This window comes from Tachysurus fulvidraco, chromosome 17, assembly GCF_022655615.1.
Source record: "Tachysurus fulvidraco isolate hzauxx_2018 chromosome 17, HZAU_PFXX_2.0, whole genome shotgun sequence".
NCBI lineage: Eukaryota > Metazoa > Chordata > Actinopteri > Siluriformes > Bagridae > Tachysurus > Tachysurus fulvidraco.
The window spans coordinates 9,063,300-9,085,240 of NC_062534.1; the positions used below are offsets into that span (position 1 = coordinate 9,063,300).

Sequence of the window (21,941 nt, forward strand, 5' to 3'; positions counted from 1 at the left end):
AGTTCACGTTTTGGCTTTCAACAACTTCATTTGGAAAATTAAAGAACCATTTAAAGTGAAAAAGAAAGTGACGTGACATACAGCTAAGTATGGTGACCCATACTCAGAATTCGTTCTCTGCATTTGACCCATCCAAAGTGCACACACACCGTGAACACACACCCGGGGAGCAGTTGGGGGGTTCGGTGCCTTGCTCAAGGGCACCTGTCGTGGCCGGCCCGAGACTCGAACCCACAACCTTAGGATTACGATTCAGACTCTCTAACCACTAGGCCACGTCTTGCCCCATATACAGTATATAAGAGACACTTTGTCAGAATAGTGAAGAGACACAAGAGAAGACAAAATGTTGGAGACTATTGAAGCAGAAACCAGTAATCTGAATTTTATTATAACTTTTTTTTTACTTTTTGAAAAGATGGAAGACTGCATAGACTGTATTTTTGTGCCATGGGTCAGATAAAATTTCACAACTCATACATATTTTCCTTCATTTTTTCAAGAACAAAGTGAGAGCATCCAATTGTTCTGAATAAAGAGCTAAAAACTTATTAAAACAACATATACATATGTTCTAGGTATTTTATACACTACAGCACATTTTGTCCAACAACCTTTCCAGTTATACAAATAAAGCAGCTTGGCATTTTAATAAAAAAAAAAAAAAAACACTTTAAAGTCTGATGAAAAAAAAATAATTTTGTCTCAAAGGTTTTCCATTAGCATTTCTCTGGCTAATGACTGGGTGGGTGGGTGGGCAGGAGATTCATGCTGGAGTAAAACATTCCAGGCTTGGTGTGTATTGTGCCTTTCTTCTTCTGGCCATATGTCCAACGTCCCTGCGATGTTTTTAAAGGCAGCTTTTGGGTTTTAAGGATGTTGTATAGGAAAATGGCAAAATACTTTAGTAACAGCCATCCTTCCAGGAATCGTCTGTCATCGGGCCAGAGGTTTTTGTCATACCCAGAGACCTGCTGTGAGAAGATGCAATAATTACAGGAAATTGATTATACAAATCAAGCTTTGATTATGCTGAGTCAGTAATAAAGGCTGGAAAAAACTGCTCACTTCAAAGCTGCATTATGAGAGATTATGTTTATCATGTTTATGTCCATCATTTCAGTCACAAGGTGAAATTAAAGATACATACTTACTTTAGGTCTGAAACTGAACAAGGATTTTTGTCCCCGTCACATTACAGTCGTCTGTAATTTGCATTACCACCTGGACACACACCCACACTTGGTGTAGGGGTTTTTTGAGTATGAGCAATATGACCATATAATACTGATACAGTCATAGCTTTTGCTCATGTTTTCATGCTCAATTGTGCTTTGAGATCACAAAATATATTTATAATATTTTTCTGTTTACTTTTTTTTTCTTAACAATTACAACCCCTGATTTGAAGCAGCTGATATTATAGATTATTTTCTCTCCCTGTAATTGCAAAAAAATTTATTATATACAAAAAAAAACAACTATAAATCCTCTTTTTGCTAGATGTTTGGGACCAAACCCATACATTATATTGTTATAGACATCATGTATCTAAACAATGTAGTGATATGTTCTGAGATATTCCTCTATTTTTGTACTATATAATTAAATGTGAAATATTTACTTGATTTCAAATACTAAACAAAACATCTGAGTGGATCTCCTTCAAAGAATTACAGTACAGAATATGAGAGTCAAGCACTACCTTCTAGGGGTCTGGGCAAGCCTGCTTTTTGAGGAAGCTGCAGCAGTAGGTGTCATGCTTCTGCCTATTGCTTGTTTTGGTGCTGTGCTAGTGGTCCTTCCTGCCCCGTAAGCTGCTCCGTTGGCAGGCCCTGGTGACTGCACCCTCCGTGCTCCTGAAGCATGTCCCTGAGCTCCAGCATTCGCTCTTGCAGACTGCCGCACAGCAGCCATGCTGCCCACAGGGCTGAGAGCTTTCACAGGAGCCCGCAACAAGAGCGGTGACTGGCCACTGCCTCGTAATCGGGTGGTAGACACACCTAGAAGAGCAAGTGACAGCCAGCACTTATAGGGAGATTGTACGGTTTAGACAGTGGTCATACTTATCATTTCTAATTTAAATATTTTAAAATGTTCTCTTTGGCCTTTGAAAGTTGTTTTGCATGCATAAACGTAGATGACACAGATCCAAGATGGCACTGAGTATAGCTGCTGTGCTGCAAGCTCAGACACATTCTACTACAATACTTTCTGACTGCATACTATGTTTACATTGTTAAAGTATATATTTTTTTCCTTGCAAGGATACATTATTTTAAAGTACTGACTGTGCAACATCCAGTTTATGAGTTACTTACAGTTTACTATTATTTTTACTTGCTTAGACCTCATTCATTATGTTGCATAGCCTTTTGTTTGTGTTTACCGTTTATAGTTTGCTAAATGCGGTACTTATCCTTTTTGATCTGGGTCTGGGTAGCAGTAAATTCCGTTTCTGTATTCACCAGTAGAGGGCGACACATTAACAATAAATATAGACAACTGCACAATTTTCCCAACTTCATGATAAAAAAATGACTGTCTAAAATAGTACACACACTGAGGCTTTTCCTTTACACTATCAAATATCATAAATAAGCGTTCCTAAATAATGTAGGTAGGTGAATGTTCTTCCAAGTTTCCCAACAATAAACATTGAAATGAATGCAAACACAATCTGTGACCCGTAAACAAGGAGAAAACCAAGAAGAGACAGGATGGCCACTGATCGCCAAAAGTCAAATTAATTCTATTCAAATTTTCAAGCAGTTAAAATATGATTCAGCTGAATTAAGGCCATAGAAAATAATCTGCAACAGATGAAGGTTTAAATTATGTACACTCATAAGGCACAATCGTACACAAACCTTGAACTTTATGTCATGTTCTTTAAATCATAGCTGTACAATTTTTTCAGTGTGTCAGAATGAATTATCCTGCTAATACAGGTCACTGGCATGAGGGAATAGTGTTACTTGTTCTACAGCAATGTTTAGGTAGGTGGTATATGCCAGGACCCAAGTTTTCCTTGAAACATTTGCCAGAGCATCATGCCACATCTGCTGCCTTACCTTTTTCCTATCCTGTTGTCATATCTTCTTCATATAAGTTAGCCAACATGCACTAGATTAACTAGATAAATCAGACCAGGCCACCTTCTTACATTTCTCTGAAAGTAGGGGCTGAGAAGAACAGCAGGCAATGAAAGCATTTCACTGCAGGTTGTACACTGTATGTATGTGACAAATAAAATTTGATTTGATTTGACTGTGTTATGGTACCATCATTATAGCAGGCATCATCCATTTCAGCAATGTGTGTTACAGTAGTGCTTCTATGGGATCAGGACTAGCCTGCACTCACATCGATGAGCCCTGGATCCAACTGCCAATTATCTGGCTGTCCTTCTTTGGACCACTTTTGTTAGGTACTGACGAATGCATTCCATGGGGAACACCCCACAAGACCTGCTGTTTTGGAGATCATCTAGCCATCACATTTTGGCAGCTCAGATCCTTACACTTTTACATTTCTCCTGTATCCAACATATCAAACTGGAGAACTGACTGTTCATCTGTTGCCTAACATAATCTCACCCTTAACAGGTGCCCCTGTAACAAGGTGATTAGTTATTCACTTCACCAGTTAGTAGTTTTAATTGTATGGCTGTTCGAGGTTCAAACTTCACTGCGGAAAGGATTTTTAATGAGATAATGACCACAAACCTACCATAAAAACCACATATAAACAATACAGTATAAACTCATAATAATGTTTTAGAATTAAGTGAAAACCTATGGTTTGAATTTAAGAGTAGAGTCTGGATAAAGTGCAGGAGTAGAAAAGTGGTCCAAATTTTTTCTATAGGCATTATATGTCCACCTCCACTGTCCTGAAGCATATACGTGTTGTGTCAGAGAGGGGGTTTTAGGGGTAAGTTTTGAGTTAGGAGCTGGAGTAAAACTTTCCAGGCTTGGTGTGTTTTTGTGTCTTTCTGCTTCTGGCCGTATGTCCAACATTAATGTGATGTTTTTAAAGGCAGCTTTTGTGTTTCATGAATGTTGTATAGGAGTGTATAAGGAAAACAAAACAAAATACTTTAGTAACAGCCATCCTTCCAGGAATCATCTATTATTGGGCCATATGTTTTTGTCATTCCCAGAGAAAGACTAAGAGTAAGCTTTGTGTGAGGAGCTGCACTGACAGACTGACGTCCCCTTTCCTTTGTATCGTTCTACAGAATGCAAATGAAATTGCATTCTGCATACACTCATCTGGCATGATCATACACGAGTCTGAAGAATAACGGGCAACATATTTTTCAGAATCTGGTACTATCAACTTCAGTCAATGCCTGAAAGCCTTCAATAAACACTTTAAATAAAAAAAGAAATACATAAGTGAAGTGAAGGGATGACAGTCATACAGCCACTCCTACTCTAGGGTGTATGGATGAGGGTGAAGCAGCAGGGGATGCTGGGTACCGACCTGTGGGGGATTGGGGTAGGCGGGACATGCGACTGCCTGAGCTGTGCAGGTTAGCCTCCATGCTGCGGCTGTTTCTCACTGCCTCCAGCGAGCGTAGGCTGGTGCGTGGGGCCAGGTTAGGCATGCTGTGTCTTAACTCCTCTGAAATCCACACACACACACACACACACACACACACACACACCTCAGATTTGCTGTAAAAGGAAAATGGCTACATGCAGTCACCTTTCCTTTTATTAGTGCAGGGTGGAATGACATCTGGAATGCTTTCAGAGTGTCTAAATCAAACCCTGGTGCCTTCACCATCAGCGAAAATCAGCAAAAACATTTCACGAGTGTTTCGCACCTTATATAGCACACAGTTTCGGGTTCATTTAATTGTGTGTCACTTTAATTGCGACATAGTTAGCTCACTGCAGCTGATGTGTTTGTACTTTTGAACTGTTTGTTAAATGATTTAAATAAAAGAATAAAAACAGTGTTTGTATGCTACACTACTATCAACTACCCATAATGCAAAGTGTACAACAAAGTTCCTGTTTTTCAGAACTAATCCCTGCCTTCTCCCTCCCTAATCTCTTCTTTTCTAAGTACATATAAATGTGATCATTGCACACTACTGATGTGGTAGATGGAGATTAGAGTGAAAGACGCAGTATGCTGCAGTAGGCTACTAAGGTAACACAAGGCCCATTCTGTAAACACAGGAACATCTGACAATATAAAGTATTAAATTATCAATTTGTAGAAAACTCTTATTCATGGAAACTGATCCACAGTTCCATGCACTGTATTCATCTTAATACCTTGTAACATCAAACCACTGCTGCTTTAAGCTCTAAACAAATATCTGCCAGGCTTTTTAAAACCAGGCAATTGTATATGCATGTTGTGTTAAGTCCTACCCTCACTCCTAGTAAATTTGAGGAGCTCTGGCGCCATGCCCTGAAGCGAGCACCTGGGCACACGTGTGCCAGCAGCTGGTGATGGACAGCGAGGTGACGTGCCGGGAGAAGGGGAGTGGCGGCGGTGGATGTGTGTGTAAGGCATGATGTCTGCCTCTTCATCCTCCAAGCTGTAGGAGTCCAGCTCCTGATCGCTGTACGTGCCTCGCCTTAACGAGTGCAGTGAAGCTGCTGAGCTCCGCCGGGATGCCGAGGCCGAGCTTGAAGCGTAGTCTTGCCTCAGGCCTACAAATACAAAATTACAGATATTAACAAAAACACAATAAAGGTGGACTGAGTAGCTGGAGGCACAACATGGCCACAGAGCTGAACATGGGTAAATTAACTCTGTACAGTATAAGCAGTCTGTGTAAGATCTGTGTTTTTTTTCGCTGTTAGTTGTAAACTGTGTATGTGAAATAAAATCTTGACTCTCAGATCTTGAATTTTCATGTCCTGTATTCAGATCTTAAAGCTGCATATAAAGGTAATGAAATATGGAATTTAAAAGCTTCAACAGAAATACAAAATGTTTATATTTGATTAATTTTTAGTAAAAAAATATTTAATCAAAATCATTTTAAGTGACACTAATTATATCCTGGTTGCCAATTTAAAGCTATTTAATGCTAAATCACTTAATCTATTAATTCTTGAATTTCCTCTGGGATCAATAAACTCTGTGTCTGTCTGTCTATAGCAAGTGACAGGAGATCAAAGTCAAGTGAAGTGAACTTTATGCAAACATGTTGCTGAACGCACATTGTAAAGTTCTCACATTGCTTCTTCTTTAAATCATGTGACATCATACACATACACACTGGCGAATTTTATATAAAAACACCAAATGCTTACAGAACACTTCACTTAAGCAGCAAGAAAACTGATTTACTGTCCAGTTGAATGCTAGAGGCACGACTCGCTGATAAGCATTATTACTACGGTGACCAGCAGTAAGAATACCTACAGGCGATTTCATAGTACAGCAAATGGTGACTTGATGCAGAATGCAGCTTAAAATACAAAACATAAACCTGCAAAAGTAATTTGAACTGAAACAAACTGTGCACACTGGATGTGTAAAATAACAGACATAAATGTGCACCAATGACAAGTGCACAACTTCACTGCATTGCAAACAGGCAATGATTTGATCTTGTAATTCTATATAGTGTGCTTGTAATTGGTGAACAGTGTTTTTACAAATAGACACAATGCACATTTTTACACATGCACGAGTTATTTTCATTGTGTTGTATGTTTTTATTTCACAAGCACAACTCATTTCTCTGAATTCACAGATTGTATTTACAGAATTTAGCAGATTCTAAATGACTTCATGTCAATCAAAATCATCCTCCTGTTAATTCACAAAGTCAGGGCCTTGCAGCACTCTCAATCTAAAATCCCTGTTGGGGAGGTTAATAGAGTATCAAAGGGAAGGACAAGTCACGGTAAGCTAGTTTACACTTGTGAAGCTTCTGGAGGATAATACTAAAGAAAAAAAAAGACATTTAAATAAGATGATGCACACACGATTTACTTTTGTCATGTAGCAATAGTAGGATAGTGATCATTTAATCCACTGAAGAAGCTGCACTAACATGTTTCTTTACTTTGAAGCCTGTTTTAGATACATGATACATATATATTACGTGCATATCCACTCACTCTCCTCCTGCAGCCGAGCCATGATTTGCACGTCTGTCAGGTCCTGCAGTTTGTAACCCATTGAGATGGAATCGTCCGACGTGCTCAGCTCGCTGTCGATGGACGACTGGGAGCTCAGCGCCGAGTGCATGCTCATGTAACCTACAATCGCAAAACATGCAGAAACAGAAGATCTGTAATTACACTCAAGTAAAACGCCATGTCAAGACCTCGTTCAATTCCATACACGCAAACAGTTCCACTTGAACTCGCCCAGCACTTCTTTCTACGGATTTATAAGTTAAATGCACATGAATGGCACAATCTGAATTATGAGCTGAAAGCTCTGGATTTTCTTTATGCCCATGTCAGTCAAAAAAAATGATGAAATCAATGGATGCAGCATCTGTATGCAGATATTATTAAATAAAATTTAACAGGTTAACCATTAAGCACCTACAGGAAAGATAGTGTGATTATGATACGGAAAATTTGATTAAAACTGTATTTTTTTGTTCTTCATTTTGTAGTTAAATAACATCTCAATCTTGCGCACGTGTGTGAAGAACTTCGAAATCACTAACTCACACTCACACATGCTGATTACTACATAGTAAGTGAGCCAAAGGGTGTCGAAAACTTGTATATGATCGAGGGTTTATGAAGAAGCTGCCAGTCTCAGAGAGGTAATTTGATGAAGATTTATATGGCCTTCATGTGCAAGGAAACAACTGCACCATCACTATAGGAAGTGACTTGCTGAAGCAAACAGCACACAATAACAGAATGTTGTATTTAATTTGCTTTGTCAAGATTTTTTAAAATAAAAATCATAAGATGTTCACTATATCATGACATATACCTTTAGTTATTAGTTCTTATTAGTTACAATATTAGAGTCTGTTGTATTTAGTAGTAGACTGATGGAGGGATTCTGTAATCTTACTCAGAAGTGATCATTGCCCTTTCGCTGCCTTACGCTGAAGGATTTTTTTTCCTTTTTATATTGTAGATTATTGTAATAAGCTCTGTGACTAAAAGTTTATGATTCTTACACGTTTTGTTTAAGATGTTTTATGGAACTTTTATGGAATTTTATGAAATAAAAGAATTATCCGAAAAACAAAAGTAAAACTCTACATCGAGGAAATCCAAGTGCAAATAAATCATTGTTTAAAAGAATTCTAGATCATATAGAATATTTCATGTGCCTAAAATGTAGCAGACATGTCCCTTTTAACAAATGATCTTCAGAGTAAAACAAAAAAAGAGGCAGCAGATTCTATGCTAAGTCCTTCCCTTCAAATGCTTTAATTTTTACTTGCCCGTTTTTCGAATTTGTTATTTACTCAGTCAACATAAGTTCTCTAATGGCAAACATTCAGCACACACCCCATGCATGACATCACATAAATACACAGAAATGGGAAGAAAAACAAACCTTAGCAGCTATACGTGACACCCATAAAGTTATCACAAAACACACTGATGCATGTTTTGTGTTTCTATAGTGCGAGGGACTTTAAAATGCACGTTTTTACGAAAGCAGGAGCGTTTGTGTTAATGTCATGCCGTACCTGAGCTGCCACAGGTTAGTAGGGTTTTGTTAGTTGATTTGTGGTACCCAGGGGAATGAGATGAGCCGGCTTCGGCTAATGAGCCCGCAGAGGTTTGCGATGGGCTGCTGTACATGTTCCTCCATCTCGAGCCTATGGGAGAAACAAAGGGAGAGGTGGCATATAATTTTGCATCTGAAGGAGTATAACGTTGTTTAGGCACCGCTGCTCACTGTATACACTCAACTGTCACTTTAATATGAAAAGATGTGCTGGTTTGTGTATTTCAGAAATGCCTGATTTGACACACACACAAACACAGACACACAAACCAGTCTCTAGAGTTTACACAAATATCAATATATGTGTTGGAGTAGGGGCAGTCAAGCGAGGGGACACCCTTATTAACGTACAATTCATGTACATTTATGGAATTTGGCAGACGCCCCTATTAACAGCGACCTACATTTTTATCCCATTTTATACAGCTGAGCAATAGAGGGTTAAAGACCTTAGTCAGGGCCCCAGCAGTGACAGCCTGGTGGACCTGGGATTATAACTCAGTTATCAGTCCAGTACATGGACCACTAGGCTACCACATCCTGTAAGCTAAAGGTGTTTACATATTTCCCCTTATCAACTTATAATCACTGATGCTGCATTTCCAAAAATAAATTTTAATCGAAAGGTACGTGGGACATTCACATTCTGTAGCATGTAGCCTGTTAAGGACTCACAGAAGGTTCACATGAAAAGCTGGTAAAGTCAAAGAATGTGGACCAGGAAATGCATCACGGTAATAAACCTGAGACTACCTGCAAGAGGGGGTCAGAATTAGATTTACAATGGTCCTGTGCCTTGATTCTCGTGAACACAACTCGTCCTCAGGCCTGCACTTGTCCAGGAAATAAAGTAACCTTTTTATACATTAGATTTTCTTTTATATATTAGATGTTCTTTTTATATATAAGATGCCTAGGACTGTAGAGTCAGCAGGTCATGAGCAAAAACGTATAGAAATGGTATTAATCCTTTAAGTTTGTTTATCATTTACAGCCGTTGAACTTGGAATGGAATCAATAAATGCAATTTTATCTGTAAGCACCAATTACAATTCAGTACATTTTATATTGTATATACTGTTATACTGCAGTGAAAATGTTAAGCATTTTCCATGCAAAGGAGAAGGTACTGTTATCTTTCTTCCTGTCATATCTTAAAGGCTTCATAAATATGCAAGCTAATCCTTTCTTTTACGGAGTTTTCACAATGCTCTTAACCTTGGATTATCAGCGTTCTAAACCCTGCTTTTAACCCTGTGTAGAGGAACGTGTCAATCTGTAATTCACAAGTGGATCATCGCTTTCTACATGGAGAAAGCAAACCATACTCCGAATTTCAGAATTTCACGGCTATAATCGCGAGCCTGGCCTATCAAAGTGTTCACTAAAAACATGAACATTGTTCATGTAATTTGAATATGGTGTATCCAGTCACTAAATGTGCCAGTAGACATGAAAAGGCACCAGTGATGACTCTTGGAAACAATCCATAATTTCCAAGGCATAAATAATGACACTATTGTACTATTAAACATATCTTTCCATGGTAAAAAAAAAAAATACAGATCATTTGCTCTTGTTTTTTCCTGTCTCGTCTTGCCTTTGTACGTCTCAGGAGGCTTAAAAACAGTCACGGAGGATTTACGCAGAGACACTTTTTTCCTTACTGAGAAGGTGTGAGACTGGCTGTTATTTAAAATGGATTCATGGTGAATTTATCTAGTCATGGCTGTTGATGGAGCTAATATGCAAATACATAAAAAAAAAAAATAAAAAAAAAAAAAACACACATTAAGCCAGAGTTTAGGAATATACAATGTGAAACTTCAGATTGCAAATAGGCAGGATTTGTTGTTCGTAAAGTATGAGCATTGTGAAACATGAAACAAGATAAACCCAGGATTCTGTTTACAATGACCTAGAGTTAAATATTTCAAGTGTGAGATAACCCTTTGTAACACTAGAGTAAAGAAAGCAAGCTTCATACAACAGGAAGCTTCAGTGGAACATGCTCAGCTGTAAAACACACACACCCCATGTAACTACACAAACACAGTAATAAACACAGAAATAACACCTCGTTCTGCAGACAGACAGTACAGAATAGTTCTCTCTTATGGTCTGTTTTCTTAAGTTGCACTATTTTCAAACAAGCTGGGTTCCTTAAACGCAAAAAGCATTGCATTTTCAAAATCCTACGTTAACTGTTACTCATACTGACCTACAAGAAACAAAATTAATTTGCTTCTTTGTAAATATAAGGCAAGAATCCCTTGTTCCATATCTCTCCATACACAGACATAGCATCTTGTGTGTTAGTGTGTACTTGTCTAAAAGTAAATGTGTACACACAATGTCAAGGTGCGTAATGCATACTTTGATCCAGACGATTCAGAAGTGTCCTGCAAGCCACCTCAGTCTCAGGGCTCGGGTGATCAAGCACCTTCCGGCACCATTTCAGAGGAGACTCCGGGCCCTGCTCTGTTTGTACCTGCTTCTTCGGAGACACGTACAACCTACGTGTCAGAGAGAAAGAAAAAAAGAGAAAGAGAGAGAGCTGTGTTTTAAATAAATGGAAAAGTATTCATGCTCATCAGGTGTGTGTACATCAAATAAGGCTCATGAAAGAAAACAGAAGTGATGGTCAAATCCTTCACATTTGAAGACATCCAGCTTTTCACACACTTCTAAAACAAAACAAAACAAACAAAAAAAACAACAACAACAACACTACACCCATGATCTGAATGCCAAGCTGAAAAAACAGTGTCTCATCAGAACAGGTTTGTCTCAGATTACTGATGATCAGCGATTTCACAGTGATCACTTGCAACCCAAGGCTGAGTCGAAGAATGTCTCACGATATAAATGATACGCGTGCCTCAAAGACAGAGCCAAAAAAAACACACCTACAGCTAAAGAGTCACATCTTTTTTTTTTTTTTTGAAAAACACAGATAAAAATACAGTACAGATGTAAAAACATTTAACAGCTCAGATTGAAGAGAAAAAACCTATTGTCAGAAGCTTCCATGCTAAACAGACCATGTTCATAAAATCTAATGCTGCTTTCACATGCTATCATAGAATTGATCAAAATATGGTGGATTATTAGAACTCACATAATGTGAGCTAATTTAAAAGACCTTTGTAAGATGGCTTGTCCACTAGAGTGTCAATCGGCATCTTTTTTAAGTGTCAGTGCCTGGTAGCCTTATCCTTCGTCTGCTAAGAAAGAAGAGTCCAACATTCCACACTTTTTCACATGAAGAAGTACATTATGCTGGTGCCTGAAGTTCACTTCTTCTTGGGGGAATTTTTCAACATGAACACAATACTCACTAATATACAAAATAGCATAGAATAGTGGCATAAGTATGAAGTACTTATTTTGCTCCATCATCGCCCAAGCACAGTCAAAAAATGTAAAATTTCTCTGAATAAGTGCGTCTGCCTGAGGCTGTAAATGTAAATGTAGGTATATAATTTGAGGCCCATCTTCAGCGTGTGTTTAAAAGCCAATAGCCTTTGCCTCAGATGGCCCAGTTACCCAACAATTAGCACTTTCTCTTGGCTCTCACTTTAATCTTATCAGACAAAGCCCACAGGCAGAAGAGGAGGCGGTACAGCTCCTCTGATCTACACAATTACTACTGCTCAAATGTAAATGTACTGAGCGAATCTATTGTAAGCCTTTGTAGCACTAAAGAGAGAAAAGTTCATGTAACGTTTAAAAGCTATGGACAGAGTAAACAACCCAAAAATAGAGACACAAAGGAAATAATATGCCCTTCAAATCCCAGATCCAGTTAAGGATATCAGCTAATAAATTCGGTGTTGCTTTTTCTAAAGTTTGTCAGGATTCACCAGGTTTTCCTGTTTCCCCACGTGATCAGATTCTACATAGTTAAACATAAAGCTATCGTTGAGCCACCGCTGCTTTTGCGTAAGCAGGATCACATACTTGTTTAGTATGGCCGTCTTACTGCCAAGCCCAGAGCTTATAACAACCCTAAATCAGAGACAACAAAAAATATGTCAAGTACATATGTGTAAATTAGGATATATGCAATTATGGAACTCAAATACCCAAGCAGGATAACCCGTGGGTTAGAATAGTCTATATTAAGCAACCATATAGAAAAAAGGATTACTGGTACATACCACTTTCTACTACAGACCACCAGACAGACTACTGGTCTTAATAAGTCTCATACACATTCTTTATTTATGTTTACTTTGACCATCTCAGATGATTCATAAACAATGATCTCTAACCCAAGGTATCACTGGTTTACATCTGTGTGATACATCACACTTCATATATGTATAAAGTTACAAAAAACATTCTTATGGCATGTTAGTTCATTTTCTAACTTCCCTCACCAGCCTCCAACTTGAAGTCTACATATGATAGAAAGCACAGTTTTACCATCTGACTGAGATTTACAATGATCTCTTCACAATAAACCTTGTCATATAAATTAAACATTTTTTAGACATCCACTTATATAGATCATCTTCCATATGTAAATGAATTAATGAATGGGGCTAAATTGTAGTGAATTTTGCCCTAACGTCACATCATGTCTACAACTTGATAGCAAGTTTTTCTACTGCTTAAATAAAATTGGCTGGATAAGCATACCTTCTGGCTGAAATAATAATAAATATAATCTGTCATGACATAACAGCAGGAAGAGCATAGAGAGAAACAAACATTCAAACACAAACTGCCTTTCATAACGTTTATTAAAGCAGGCAGTCAATTCACTGCCACAGTTGTATCACTTCAACAGCAATGCTGTTTAAACAACACGTTTCAATTTTACTCTTAGAAACAATGGCAGCAAGACTAAAACAAAAGCCAGGAGCAGTGTTTTGATTAATGCAAACCAGTCGCATTCACTATCCTCCGGGTTGGACGCTGATGTGCAGACAGGCATAAGGAATGAAAGAACAGCCACAAGCACAGCAGTTCATCACAAATGACATCGATATCAACGCTGCAACAAGCCCAGTACTGAGAAGCACAGATCTTAGCCGGCTATATGATGAGACCCTGCACAGAATTCAGGTATCGCCAAATCAATCAGATATGGAAGCTGCAATGTATAACCTGATAATTATACCCATTATTTATCAGCTGCATCAGAACCTGGAATCGTGTCCAGGGAATCTTGGACACAAGACAGGGGGACACCCTGGTCGGGGTTCAAACCAATCACTGAGCACAATAACACATACATTCCATAGAATTTAGAGATGCCAGTCATCCCACACCTCATTTTTTTTTTCGAGGAAACCCCTGAAGCACAGGAAGAGCATAGCATACAAAAGCTGTGCATTCAGGGTAGAGACAGGAATCACACCTCCAGCCCAGGAGGTACGAGGCAATCATGCTCACCACTAAGCCACCATGGGCCCTCAAATTGATCATAATTACTTCCAAACTACTACCATAATTACATCATTTTACATACACCACATAGTTTTTATACAGTTGATTACTTCCATGGTGATGTTTTTGTTTTTTTTTTACTTCCATTTCAAACCGTAAACCTTTAATACAAACTGCACATTAATAGCCAAGAAATCTCTGCAGTTAGTCACTTCCAGTCTTGGATGAGATCTCTCTCCGTGTCTCATGTACTATCTGAGGAAAGCTACCAGCATGTGCAAAGAGCTCTTTCACCAACTGCCATCATCTGTTTGCACTTTCAGCAGGTACTGTACTTCAGGGCCATTTCTGCCTGCACTCTCAGACTGAGGAACGGCTTTTCTCCTCGCTTACAGAACAGACATTAGATTATAAATGCTGACAACACAATTAAAAGCCTTTTGGATAGTTGACATTTTTGCACAGAATAAACAAACAATCAAACCTCAGAGGTCCCAGTGCTGGTTTATGGCCATGACAGAAATGTGTTTGTTAATTGGTTTTGTGTGAATTTCCCACATTACAGAAGAGACATTTCTCAGGTCATATTCATTCATCTATTTTCTGTAACGCATACCTTACACAGGGTTGAGCCTGGAGTAAGTATACTTCAGAAAACATGGGGCACAGAGAGGGTGGCATCCTGGACAGTGTGCCAACATGTCATAAGGGACACACACACACAATTTAGAAGCGCCAATCTTTGGATTGACAGAGGAAACCAGACATGTAAAAACCAAATCCTAAAAGAGCACTGCAGACGAGTGGCATCTGCATGGTTTACGACCATTTTGTGCACACAGCCAGTTCCATTGCGAGATACTGTACAGTGCACCAACATTTCTTTAAATGGCCGAATACATTTTTACATAAACAAACAAGAGTTCCTGTTGAGAATGTTCAGCCTGAACGGAGCCATTGTGATACACCCTATAACAGATACACAATTGTGAATGCTCAAAACAAACAGAGAGGTGTAAAACACAGATTATTATAGACTGTTGCTGCTGTTTATTCCAGCATACATGACAGTGTGCAGATTTTCTCAACCTTGTTTTAATCGTGGCATAACAATAATTTGACATTGGATGCGTCCCAAATTGCTTAATTATGCACTAACCTATGCCTTTTCTTAGTATAAATAGTGCGGGTAGTGTGTTCCCACAAAAAAACATGAAGTGCATTTCAAGTACACAGATGATGCACTTACTGAACTGAAAAGAGAAAAAAAAGTGAGGAATGTTGTAAACTTCATACACAGCTTTGCTCACACTGTGGAACAGGGGCATAGCTAAGAGGCTCTGAGCCTGGATAAGGAAAAGTTGGCCAGGCAACACATTTTAACATGATAAATAAACGTCTTTTAAATTGGCAGACATTGTGGGATTTCATTTGCCAGTTTTTACAGAGTCCTGAAGCTAGGGTCCTCAGATTATATGCATCAGACATCTACCTCCATAGATTGGGAAAGGTTTTATACTTCCAGTTGGTAAAAAAAAAAAAACTGTTCCATTTGAGACGATACTTCACTTCTAAAATTCATAGATTGTCTTTAGATTTGGACAAGGACGTGTCATTAGATGTCATCACAACAAATATTCAGCCAAAGCCTTCTTCCATTCAAGTGTGTTGATCATGAGTACAGTTATACAAAGTAAATAAAGCAACTGGTGGTAGTTTAAAAAAAGAAACCTTACTTACATTTTAGCATATTCGAGTAGTTTGCCACAAAAAATCTAAAGTAGCGTCAAACATTTTTGGCTGCAACACTTAAAAAAAAACCCTCTGTGAAATCCTGGAGGACCTGCATAGTGCATAAGCATAGTGTATAGTATGTCATTTGGGACATAGCTATTGTTGTCAACTGAATCAATGATGCCCTTGAAGTTCCTGTTTAAGCCGGTTTTTGCTTATGCATGTGCAGTGCATGACCTATATTTCAGTAGTGACATTAATAAATCTGCTTCTGAAGTTACTGGATGCTTTTTACAGCATGGAGAATTTATTTGTTCAAGAGGAATAAGCTGAAAACAAAATGTTCACAATGTCAACTCGAAAAGACAGACACGGCTAGTGATTGATCAGACTCCAGTGCATAAATGGATACCTGTAATTGTTTCTATTTGAAACATTACACCACCTTTTTAGAACAGCTGGTTTAATGTTTGATAAGGTGAAACTAATATCGCAAAATAAAAAACATCAGAAACATACCAGCAGTCCTCGTCACCGATATCAGCACAGTCATCCAAATCGAGCACATCCACCTCGTCCAGCGCAGACTGGTCCACACCTGCATCGCTCCCACAGACTGTCTCGAAGTCATAACTATCGGGAGAAGAGCTAGTGTGTGTGTGTTCTTGAGTGTGCCCTGGTGCAGAGACACAAGGGAGATTAAAAACTGGGCTGTGCTGTTCCATCTCCTCATCATCCTCTAGCCTCGTGGCTTCAGAAAGAGGATACATGTCTTTCATGACACTTTCCTGAGGAGGAGACAAAGTCTGGTCGTCCGTTGCTGAGCTGGTTCCAGTGTCCTCGTGCAGTGTTCTCTCGTTATCATTTATGTTGTGATGCTGAGTGCTGCCCCGGTTGCGCAGGCTTTCGTTCTGTACTTCAAGACGCCGCACCAGTTCACGCAACTTGCGGACCTCCTCCAGCTCCACGCCGTCCTGTTCGTCTACAAACCCCGACACTGTGCCCATGTCTGCCTGCTGAGCTCCGCTTCCACTGTCAGGAACCACCATTCTCCTACTCTGTAGGGTATAAACACAAGTTCAGTGCATGTGTAATTTTAATCCTAAGTACCAGAGCTGCATCCCAAATGGCATATTAAACACATACACTATAGACTATGTAACTATCATCTAGTGTATGAACTTTAGAAGGGTCTCAAGACTATTGTGGTTTAGTAAACAGAAATAGTCTTCTTCTACTTTTTCCTGTTAGCGGTTTCCACCTAATTCTATCCTCAGCATACTCTTGCACCAATTAACTTCATGTCCTCTTTCAGTACATCCATATTTTAGTGAATAGAGATATTATATATAATTGTTAGAAATATAAAAAAACATATATTTCCCTCTCAACGACAAATGACGTTGCATGCAACAGTGCATCACACTAGACACACTACTCACACTATTTACTATCTACTACAAATTACTGTAAAACAGTGCATGAGCATGTAATTTGACATGCACCTCAGGGTTGGTATGTATATAAGCCTAAGAATTAAAAGAATGACCCTCGTGTAGACTAAAACTGAAAATATTCTTAGTTATAAGCTGAGGGTAAAACATGTTATAAAGATTGAGATGACTCAATGTACCTGGATGTAAATCTTAAATAAGCAAGACATCGATCAACCACACTGCATTTCCATAGTACAAGCTAGCAAAAGAAAGACAGACACTAAAAGCACTATGCTAGTCTCAATCACTATACATTTACAGAAAACTACTGCAACTCCTAGAACATTAACATATTAGGGAAGCAATGACAATAATACTTCTGCATATGATCTGAATGCCATTGTTTAAATCCACTTTGCTCAAAGTGCTTTAGCTCTTTTGCAAATCTCTCTGGAAACTAAAGAAGCACTTGCAAATGAGCATGGTTTCACCTCATCCTGTCCTATACAACCTCTCATTATATGTGGGAAGGAACAAAAATAAAGCCTGGAAGGAAGTAGCAGAGATTGTTGGCGCTAATGTTGAGCGTCCACAGCTACTAGAGTTAGCCTGCTTTGCTAATCTGCCTGTGAAACTAGTACAAAGACTAGCATGGACCAATGTGAAACAAACAACATTGCCATGGATTGGTGCATTATTTCATTTGTGTTTAGCCACATAGCTTTAGATTCCACCCCATAAGAGAATAAAAGCCACACAAGTGTAGGGTTAGGCTGTAAAGGAGCAAGAGAAGGTTTCATGAAATCAGTAAGATTGAAAATGGAAATGATTTGCAAGTAAACTGGAAAGTAGAGATACAGCCCTACCCTGAAGAAAAACTAATAGAGAAATAAAAACAAAATCCCTATGACTTAATCTATCTGATTAAAACGTGCAGGGATTGTGTATGTTCAACCCGTGTTCGAATGGAAACTATTTAAGGTTTAGGGAGTCCTGTCCAATCAAATTTCAAACTTTCTTGGCGAGTTTTGAATTCAGCTGGAGAAATTTGTTTCAACAATGTATTGTAAGTTTGTGTTCTAAAAAAAGTTGCTCTCTTTGAAGTTCACATCAGTTCTGTGCATAACCAAAAAGCATAAAGACAAACAAATACTATTATGTCCTATTACATTCATATTGGGCTAGATGTCTTTGTTCTATTGTTAGCTATTATAACAGTGTGTGTTAGGGCTGGTATTTGTTGAAAAGGGCAGGGTTTATGCTGTAGATAGGCTGGAAATCATGAATCACTGTAATACATGGTACATTAATGATGCTCACTTGACTTTAAGCCAAGGCCATTGTTACCTGCTGTACAAACATTTGATAGTTAAAGCATTTCGTGTTCACTTTCTCAGTGTTTAATGTGTTTAACATTAAGTAAGGAATAAACCATGACAGGGTAAGAAGTTACACAGAAATAATCAGCACTGTGATGTAATGAGTCCAGTCACAAACCTGAGATTAATAATTGAGATTATGTAATAAATGTGACCACTTATTACAATTCATTTATTAATGAATGGCACGTCATACGTTTTTAACCATCTATAGCTACAATTATGTATTTTTTTATGTAAAAAAATATGTAACTCATTACATGAACTCTAAGTTAGTAATAATAATAATAATAATAATAATAATAATAAATGCACAGCATGTCAGGTTACCTGGAAACCGCAAAGTCCTCTGTGGTGTAGCTGTTGCTATAGAAACAAAATCGGATTAATATGGAATGTCTTTCCCCAGCTCCTTATATCTGCACGTAGGTCAAGCAAACGTGTCTCTAACACAGCTAAGCTAATCTGCCTAAGTCTGCAAATACTGGTGAAGACCAGGAAAGCCGCAAAACTGCTCCTCATGTTACATGTATTCTAGTAACCTGTATATTGCACGTCGTTGATATTTGTCTGAAGTCTTATATTGTCGAGAATTCTATTAAAATAAACATTGAGTCGGTGTACACCGCTACCTAGCAACGAAAAAACAAGCTAAATATAAAAGGGGCCGTTAGCTAAACAGAGAGCTAGCACTGTTGCCGGGTAAACAGTGAGCTACGTGTTTCCCAGTCTATAACCAATATTAAAGAACGTACCTTAAATTACCGCCAGCAACATTTGTATCAACATTTATTTACCGAATAACTACTTTCTGTTCCCAGTGTTCGATTTTCTTGCTGCAACCTTCGCCGGTTAGCTGCCTAGCTAGGTAATTCCCAGGGCTAACCAGTTTGTTGTGAAGCGCCGAGTAGCCCGACTCTAGACCAATCGCATGAAAGGTCCCGCCCCCCTGCCTGTGGAGGTAACTATACATACATCACCGTTACCTTTGGATCGTACGGCTTGAATAGAACTCGCCTTCTACAATATAATTGGCCAGTAGTTTCCAATTACAAGCAGTCTTTCTCTATTAGCCAATCCTAGCCTATCCTAACTATCCTAAAAACGCACGTTGTGTTGTATTGGGATTTAGCGCTCCTTACTGGATAATTTGAGTTCTGTGCTCAGTGCTAATAGAAAACTGTAAATAGTGTACCACTCATACCACAGAAATCAGTCTACCTCTACACATTTTAATTTACTAAAAAATAATTCAATTAAAATGTATTTGTATAGCGCTTTTAACAATGGACATTGTCGCAAAGCAACATTAGAACCATAATACAAAAAAATATACTACAAAGATTAATATAATACAAAAATTCAAGGATAATATTAGACTTATATTTAAATGTGTTTGTATTTATCCCCAATAAACAAGCCTGAGGTGACTGAGGCGACTGTAACAAGGAAAAACTCCCTTAGATGGGAGAGGAAGAAACCTTGAGAGGAACCAAACTTTAAAGAGAACCTCATCCTCATTCGGGTGACACTGGAGGGTGCGTTTATAAATACACATATACATATTCCTATACCAGAAATTACTGTTTATAGCTGCTGTAAGGTAAGTGTAACAGAAATTAACTTCTGGGTCGTAAAGCTATGCTGGCATACAGGAGACAACTCTGCTAACGACTATGTTTGAGTACGCTAACTGGTACATATTCAGGAAGCATGCAAACAATAGTCATCATAACTTCAAGACAATTTCACCTCCCTTCCAGATGCACTGAATTATTTCTACACTTGGGGTGACGAGGAAGACAACCCATCCTCCCAATGATGATGTGCGTTGTTTTACCATAGCTGTGGAAAATGCTACCAGTTTTTAACCCCGGCAGGCTGCTGGACAGACAACATTCCTAACTTAGGGGATGTGCAGAACAACTAGCAGATGTTTTCAATGACGTCTTCGGCATTTCCCTCAATAGCCATTGTTCCAACATGCCTCAAGTCCGCTACCATCCTTCCTTAATGACTATTAACACATTGCATTAACACCCATAGTTAAGAAGTGCTGTGAGAGGCTCATCATGAGGCATTTCAAGACCCTGCTGCCACCCTCACTGGACCCCATGTAGTTTGCATATTGTCCCAAATTCTCCACAGATGATGCCATTGCCATCAACCTCCAACAAGACCATACCCACCTGGACAAAAAAGACAAATACATATAAATGCTGTTCATAGACAGCATTCAATCATTCCTCAGCATCTGACTGAAAAACTGAGCCTGCTGAGCCTGAACACCGTCCTCTGCAACTGGACCTTGGACTTTCTAAATAAGAAAGCACAGTACACCACCACACTGGGTGCCACACTCTAAAACAGCCCCACACTGAGCACTGGGGCCTTTTAGGACTGTGTGCTCAGTTCACTAATGTTCACTCTGATAACTCATGACTGTGCAGAAATGCACCGCTCAAACCACATCATCAAGTCTGCAAATTACATTACCATGGGCGCCAACCAAAATAGATGGTTGTTATATACGGGAAAGCACAGAGCAACCATTCTCCAATGTACATCAACAGATCCTTCATGAAGATTGTCAAGAGCGCAAATCTCATGGCGTACCCCTGGCACAGAACCTCAACTTGTCCCTCAATCAGTCCCTAAACCAACTGGTCCCTCAACTAGTCTGTTGATCATCACCTGAAGCATCTCTACTTTCTGCTAAGCCTGAGGAAAACCCATCTACCACCTCCACTCTGCACCCTCCTGCCATCTGGCGAAAAAGGTATTCAGTATTCTGGCCCTCACAACCAGGCTGAGTAACACATACTCAGTCATATTCAACTGTACATCTTTGGACTTAATTTAAAAACTGCATGATGGCTTTACTTGTGTTATCTTTGACTAATATTTAAATTTGTTTGATGATCTGAAACTGTAAAATGTGACAAACGTGCAAAAAAATAAAAAAATCAGGAAGGGGCAAACACTTTTTCACACCACTGTAGCACTATGGTCATGGAGGAACATTATTTCTTTTCACTGTGTACTGCACCAGCTTTATATTGTTGAAATGACAGCAAAACCTTCTTGACTTGACTTGACAAGCAAGAAGACACTGGACAGTGTGAGACACTGAACAATCACACATACTTGCACACACAGAGAACATGCACACACCACCATGCACCCCCATTTCTTTGTTAAATAACATCAGATTTCAAAGCATTTGTTATTAAGCTTAGATTATTTGGAGTATCCACAATACAGATAGTCTACCTGGGAAATTCATGCC

The 21,941-nt window shown here is 38.8% G+C and overlaps 1 protein-coding gene across 7 annotated transcripts; it reads right to left on the reverse strand.

The window, feature by feature from the left end:
* Positions 1-359: 359 nt before the first annotated feature.
* On the reverse strand, positions 360-19,659 carry zgc:66447 (SLAIN motif-containing protein-like). 7 transcript variants are annotated; one of them, XM_027135815.2, is made up of 11 exons: positions 19,408-19,552; positions 18,983-19,018; positions 16,357-16,895; positions 11,080-11,219; positions 8,663-8,794; positions 7,107-7,247; positions 5,397-5,681; positions 4,492-4,632; positions 1,706-2,003; positions 1,155-1,241; positions 360-974 (listed from the first exon to the last, which is right to left on the reverse strand). In XM_027135815.2, the coding sequence occupies exons 3-10, from the start codon at positions 16,884-16,886 to the stop codon at positions 1,196-1,198; spliced, it is 1,713 nt and encodes a 570-aa protein (XP_026991616.1). In that variant the 5' UTR covers positions 16,887-16,895; positions 18,983-19,018; positions 19,408-19,552; the 3' UTR covers positions 360-974; positions 1,155-1,195. The 7 variants fall into 7 exon arrangements, with proteins under 7 accessions (XP_026991616.1, XP_026991612.1, XP_026991611.1 ...); XM_027135811.2 differs by lacking the exons at positions 1,155-1,241; positions 19,408-19,552 and adding an exon at positions 19,639-19,659; XM_027135810.2 differs by lacking the exon at positions 1,155-1,241 and having other exon boundaries at positions 19,450-19,585.
* Between the last annotated feature and the right edge of the window lie 2,282 nt (positions 19,660-21,941).

What these genes read in the sequence shown, in the direction of transcription:
- zgc:66447 (XM_027135811.2), bottom strand. Translation starts at nt 16,886, where the DNA reads ATGGTGGTTCCTGACAGTGGAAGCGGAGCTCAGCAGGCAGACATGGGC. An exon ending in ATCGGTGACGAGGACTGCTG is followed by an intron (nt 11,220 to 16,356) that starts GTATGTTTCTGA and finishes TCTGACACGTAG; the next exon opens with GTTGTACGTGTCTCCGAAGA. An exon ending in ACTAACCTGTGGCAGCTCAG is followed by an intron (nt 7,248 to 8,662) that starts GTACGGCATGAC and finishes TTGCGATTGTAG; the next exon opens with GTTACATGAGCATGCACTCG.